General features: G+C 53.5%; 1 protein-coding gene across 1 annotated transcript; it reads left to right on the top strand.

Annotated features, from left to right (window-relative positions):
* The first annotated feature begins 4,774 nt into the window (after positions 1-4,774).
* LOC142486768 (histone H1-like) lies at positions 4,775-6,047 on the top strand. The gene has a single exon (XM_075585228.1). The coding sequence runs from the start codon at positions 4,947-4,949 to the stop codon at positions 5,601-5,603; it is 657 nt and encodes a 218-aa protein (XP_075441343.1). The 5' UTR covers positions 4,775-4,946; the 3' UTR covers positions 5,604-6,047.
* The last annotated feature ends 26 nt before the right edge of the window (positions 6,048-6,073 follow it).

The raw sequence follows: 6,073 nt of genomic DNA, 5'->3' as shown, positions 1-6,073 counted from the left end.
CTGTGCTCTGTGCTGTGCCCCCCTGCGCTCTGTGTTGCGCCCCCCTGTGCTCTGTGCCCCCCCCTGTGCTCTGTGCCCCCCCCCCCTGTGCTCTGTGCCCCCCCCGTGCTCTGTGCCCCCCCCAGTGCTCAGTGCCCCCCCTGTGCTCTGTGCTGTGCCCCCCTGCGCTCTGTGTTGTGCCCCCCTGCGCTCTGTGCTGTGCCCCCCTGCGCTCTGTGCTGTGCCCCCCTGCGCTCTGTGCTGTGCCCCCCTGCGCTCTGTGCTGTGCCCCCCTGCGCTCTGTGCTGTGCCCCCCTGCGCTCTGTGCTGTGCCCCCCTGCGCTCTGTGCTGTGCCCCCCTGCGCTCTGTGCTGTGCCCCCCTGCGCTCTGTGCTGTGCCCCCCCTGCGCTCTGTGCTGTGCCCCCCCTGCGCTCTGTGCTGTGCCCCCCCCTGCGCCGTGTGCTTTTGCTCCCTGCGTTGCGTGCTTTGGGCCGTATGCTCACCGCCGTGCGTGTGTGTGGCTCTGATTTGGGCCGTGTGCCCGCCGCCGTGCGGGTGCGTGGCTCTGATTTGGGCTGTGTGCTCGCCGCCGTGCGGGTGCGTGGCTCTGATTTGGGCTGTGTGCTCGCCGCCGTGCGGGTGCGTGGCTCTGACTTGTGCCGTGTGCTCGCCGCCGTGTGCGTGGCTCTGATTTGTGCAGTGTGCTTGCCGCCGTGCGTGTGGCTCTGATTTGTGCCGTGTGCCCGCCGCCGTGCGGGTGCGTGGCTCTGGTCTGCGCCTTATTATGGCAGAGGCAAATGTGCCACCTATGGAGACTGCAATACATGATGCTGCAGAAGACATGGACTACACTTTAGTGAAGAAGAGAGGGCGAGCAAACTCTGATAGCTCCAATGGTTCTTCCCCTCCATCGGTAGCAAAGACAAAGATGCAGAAGCACAAGGAAGACCAAGGCATCAAAACATCAAACCGCTTCGAGCCACTTGCTAATGCCGATGACTGCTCAGGGCCCAGGTGCAACGATGAAGAGACTGCACTCCCACCCAAAAAGATTCGCATACCACCGGTAATGGTTAGGAATATGAAGACCCACAAGGACCTTGTCGACATCCTCACCGAGCACTGCACTTCCCCGTTTGTAGTTAAACCACGGGCGAACCACGCAAAGATCACTACCACAACTGTGGACGACTACCGGAGCTTAACGGACTGCTTTGCAAAGCAGGGCATAGAATACTACACCTTCCCACTGACGCGCCTAAAGCCCCAGAAATTTGTAATTCGCGGCTTACCAGCAAACGCCTCCGTGGGGGAGATTTCCCACGACCTCGCGGAACATGGACTTCCAGTCAAGAGCGTAGCCCAATTGACATCCCCGGTGGACAAGACCAAGAAGTTCCCTTTGTTTATTGTCACACTGGCAGAAACCCCGGAGAGCCAGCCTGCAGATCTTACCAAGATTACCAAGCTCTGTAGCTGTGTGGTAACCACAGAAGCGCCAAAGGGCAGAAAAGGCCCAACCATGTGTTTCAACTGCCAACGGCTCGGGCATACCTCTGCATTCTGCCACCAGAAGCCACGCTGTGTGTGTTGTGGAGAGAACCACAACTCCAAGGAATGCCCACGAGATAGGAAGAAGGAGCCGGCGACATGTGCAAACTGCAAAGGCCCACACCCGGCAAGCTACCGTGGTTGCCCGTACCTCACAAAAGCAAAGCAAGAGGAATGGGAAAAGTGGACACCCCACCTGATGGAGCAGGCACCAAGGAAGACACCCACTACTCAATACCAGCTTCCCCGCCTGGCGCCGGAGAGACAGGACCACAGAACACCTGATCCCAGACCTAGGCACGGCATCCACCCAGAGGATGCAAAACCCAGACGGACAGACCTACGCGGAAACTCTCAGGACACCATCCACCAACCCCGTTGAGGCGGCCAACCCGGACCCCGCAGGCGGAACCGCAAGCCCAACAAACTGGCTAGAGATCATCCTTAAAATAGCGAGCGCTATTGCGAGAATGGATATTCACCCCATTGTGACAATGATAGCGAATCTCATCCCGGCCCTTCTCAGGAGCACAGAAACTAACCACCATGGCAGCAACATCTAAACGCAGTTCTGTCATCGTGATGTGGAATGCAAATGGTATCAGCAAGAAGACAGATGAACTCCTTCACCTGATGGAATCGAGGAATGTATGCGCAGCTCTGCTCTCGGAGACCCACCTTCAAGGAAACCAAAAACTAAGCCTGGCGAACCACAGGGTATACCGTACCGACCGGGCAACAGGAGCCAGAGGTGGTGGGACGGCTGTGATTGTTAACACACGGGTCAGCCATAATGAGATTGCACTACCACCCCTCCGGAGTATTGAAGCCACTGGAGTACAGGTAAAGACTGCAACAGGACCACTGCGACTAATTGCCACCTACTGCCCCCCTAAGGTGAAGCTACATTTGGGAGACTTGGAAGCTCTGCTGGACTCCACTGTCCCAACCATCATCGGGGGAGACCTAAATGCCAAACACCGGTGCTGGAACTCAAGGACAGCAAACTCCAGAGGACAAGCTCTTCTTGCTTACTCAAAGGAGAGTGACTTTGTAGTGGCTGGCCCTACAGAACCCACCCACTACCCAGGCACTGCAAGCCACACACCGGATGTCCTGGACATTGTCTTACTGAAGAACGTGAAACATTCTGTCCAGTTGGAAACCCTGGCGGAACTGACCTCAGACCACAACCCAGTTACCATTACTGTTGGCGACGAGATGGAAACCCACCAGCAAACACCCAGGTACAACTTCACCAGGGCGAACTGGAGCCTGTACAAAGAAGAGTTGAGCAACATCACAAACCCCCGCCCCTTGGACACCAACGGAGACATTGATGATGCTGTTAACACCTTTACTACCGCAGTCCAACATGCAATAGAGCACAGCGTCCCGAAACAGATGCCCAAACGCTGCTCCATCTACGACCTACCGAGCGGGATCAAGCAAGCGATTGCTGAGAAAAACAGGGCCCGACGCCAGTGGCAGAAGTTCCGCACACCTGACCTTCTGGTAAAGTACAACTCACTTGCCAGACTACTGCGACAGCAAATCAGCCAACACCGGGGGGAGAGGTGGGAGGCCGCAGCAGCCAAGCTGAAGGAATCCGACAACTCTGTTTGTAGAATGACCCGACGCCTGACCGGGAAGAAGGAGCCTAATCCACCGATCCAGGGCCAGACCCACCTGGCATGTAGCAACAAGGACAAGGCAGAGGTTCTCGCTGACACACTGGAGACAACTTTTAGGCCTAACCAAGCCAGCAAAATAGCACGAGAAGTTGAGCAAGGAGTTAACAGGCATCTTACCGAGCACCTACCAGAGACCGAAGCGGAAACCCTTGAAGGATGCACCAGGACTGAGATAATGCAACTTGCAGAAAAGCTGGCAAATGGCAAAGCACCAGGAAGTGACGGAATTACCAACCTGGCCATCAAGAAGCTTCCGCCGGCAGCCATGGAATGCCTCACAGAAATCTTCAATGCATGCATGCGGCTCCAGCACTTTCCTCAATCCTGGAAGGAAGCCAAGGTCATTGTATTTCCAAAGCCTGGAAAACCACGGAGGGATCCTGCAAACTACCGTCCGATAAGCCTGCTCTCTGGACTGTCGAAACTCCTGGAGAAAGTTATCCTTACGCGCCTCCGCCACTTTGCCTCTGGTAAAAACATTCTACTAAAGGAGCAATTTGGATTCCGGAAGGACCACTCAACCAACCATCAGCTGCTGCGAGTCGTTGACATAATAAGCCATGGATTTAACATCCACAAATCAACTGGAGTTGTCTTCTTGGACGTGGCCAAAGCGTTTGACAGAGTTTGGCATGAAGGACTACTGCACAAAATGATCAACCTGAAATTCCCAAACTACCTGATTAAGCTGACTGCAAGCTACTTGCGGGAGCGCACATTCCACGTGGCTGTGCGGGAAGAGCTCTCAACAACATGCCCCATCCGCGCTGGCGTGCCACAGGGATCAGTCCTGGGACCTTTCCTTTTCAACCTCTTCATGAATGACATCCCCACAGACCTCCACAAGACTCAACTGGCACTCTACGCAGACGATGTGGCAGTCATCTCCCAGTCCTTCAGAGAGAAAGAAGTAGCTAAGAATATCCAGAAAGCACTAGACATGCTATCAACATGGTACAGCGACTGGCAAGTAGGACTGAACTCCAGCAAGACTACAGCTACACTGTTTACCAAAAAGAGGATCAAGGCACACCCGCCAATCACCCTCAACGGAGAGGCTGTCAAATGGGAGCCAAACAGCTCTTACCTAGGTGTAATCCTAGATAGCAAACTAAGCTGGAGAAACCACATTGAGAAGATTCAACAGAAGGCAACAACCAAGCTGGCAGCACTGTACCCTCTGCTGAAGACAAGGACCATGCCCATCAAGAGCAAAGTCAATGTGATCAAGGCGATCATTAGACCCACAATGACATACGCCTCCCCGGTGTGGAGTGGTTGCCACCAACATCAAAGATCATCTCTCCAAAAATTACAGAACAAGGCGCTGCGGATTGCGTCCAACGCTCCACTTCCTACAAGAATAGCAGACCTTCATAGGGAACTGGGTATCGAGATGTTAGATGAACATCTAAAGAAGCTCAACAAGAAATTCTACAAGGAACTGGACCAGAACTCAAACCCGCTGATCAAGAAGCTTGCTGCGATCTCTGCAAACCCATTTGACCGCTACCCACGACCCATCACAGCGCTGAACCTGTGAAACCAACTCAACTGTGGCAAGTAACACAGATCAAGAAGCTTCCTAAAGAGTGCGACAATACACTCAACAAGAGAACTTGGAGTAATGAGGCTCAAGCCTCGGTATCCAATATCACCACTGACAGATTTAATCTGTCAGTCAGAACAGAACGGTCAGGGATATTTTACCTGCAGCTGCAATGGCCGAGACCGCTCCTGCTCCTCCTCCTCCAGCTGAAAGCGCCGCCAAGAAGAAGCAGCCGAAGAAAGCGGCCGGAGCCTCGAAAAGCCGCCCAGCAAAGTCCGGTCCCAGCGCGTCCGATCTGATAGTGAGAGCTGTGTCCGCCTCTAAGGAGCGCAGCGGGGTCTCCCTGTCTGCTCTGAAGAAGGCTCTGGCTGCAGGAGGCTACGATGTGGAGAAGAATAACAGCCGCCTGAAGCTGGCTCTCAAGGGCTTGGTGAGCAAGGAAACCCTGATCCAGCTGAAAGGGAGCGGAGCCTCCGGATCGTTCAAGCTGAATAAGAAGCAGCTGGAGAGCAAGGAGAAGGCGGCCAAGAAAAAGGATGTGGGGAAACCCAAGAAGCCAGTGGCAAAGAAACCCGCCAAGTCCCCCAAGAAACCCAAAAAGGCTCCGGCGGGAGTGAAGAAAAGCCCCAAAAAGGTCAAGAAACCGGCGGCCGCCAAGAAGCCAGCAAAAAGCCCGAAGAAGTCTAAAGCTGCCAAGCCCAGGAAGGCTGTGAAGAGCCCGGCGGCTAAAAAGGCTGCGAAGCCAAAAGCTGCTAAGAGTCCAGCTAAGGCCAAGGCAGCCAAACCCAAAGCAGCAAAGCCCAAGAGGGCGGCAGCTCCTAAGAAGTGAGACCGACAACTTCAGCCTCTTACAAACACAAAGGCTCTTTTAAGAGCCACCACAACCCCACTTAGAGAGCTGTGCACATAATGTGTAACTGGGAATGTTTCTCCAATTTATCCCATGCAGGGGTTTGTGTTACACTGCCAGAGCATAAGTGTATATGCATTGATACTGCGAGCACTGTAAGGTGCATGTGTAAGTTTGTAGTCCCTAACCTATTTCACTAATACATTTTTTCTCAGACAAACTGACATATTAGGTGACATTATGGTTTTGTTTGTGTCTACATAATATTCACATACACGGTTTATATAAAATTAAAAAAAGTGTAGTTTACATCAGAAAAACGTATTTATCACCATGTTATTAAAAAAAGTGTTTACATCACATTGAAAGCATCAAGCACATGCTATTCCATAACACTTCAGTTTGATCACCAGTGGCACATGGGAGGGGGACATTTACAGGTTTGCCTT

The sequence above is a fragment of the Ascaphus truei genome, unplaced genomic scaffold (assembly GCF_040206685.1).
Source record: "Ascaphus truei isolate aAscTru1 unplaced genomic scaffold, aAscTru1.hap1 HAP1_SCAFFOLD_980, whole genome shotgun sequence".
Classification (NCBI taxonomy): domain Eukaryota; kingdom Metazoa; phylum Chordata; class Amphibia; order Anura; family Ascaphidae; genus Ascaphus; species Ascaphus truei.
The sequence above is the reverse complement of the archived record's forward strand: the minus strand, read 5'-3'. Positions and strand labels throughout refer to the sequence as shown.

What these genes read in the sequence shown, in the direction of transcription:
- LOC142486768 (XM_075585228.1), top strand. Translation starts at nt 4,947, where the DNA reads ATGGCCGAGACCGCTCCTGCTCCTCCTCCTCCAGCTGAAAGCGCCGCC.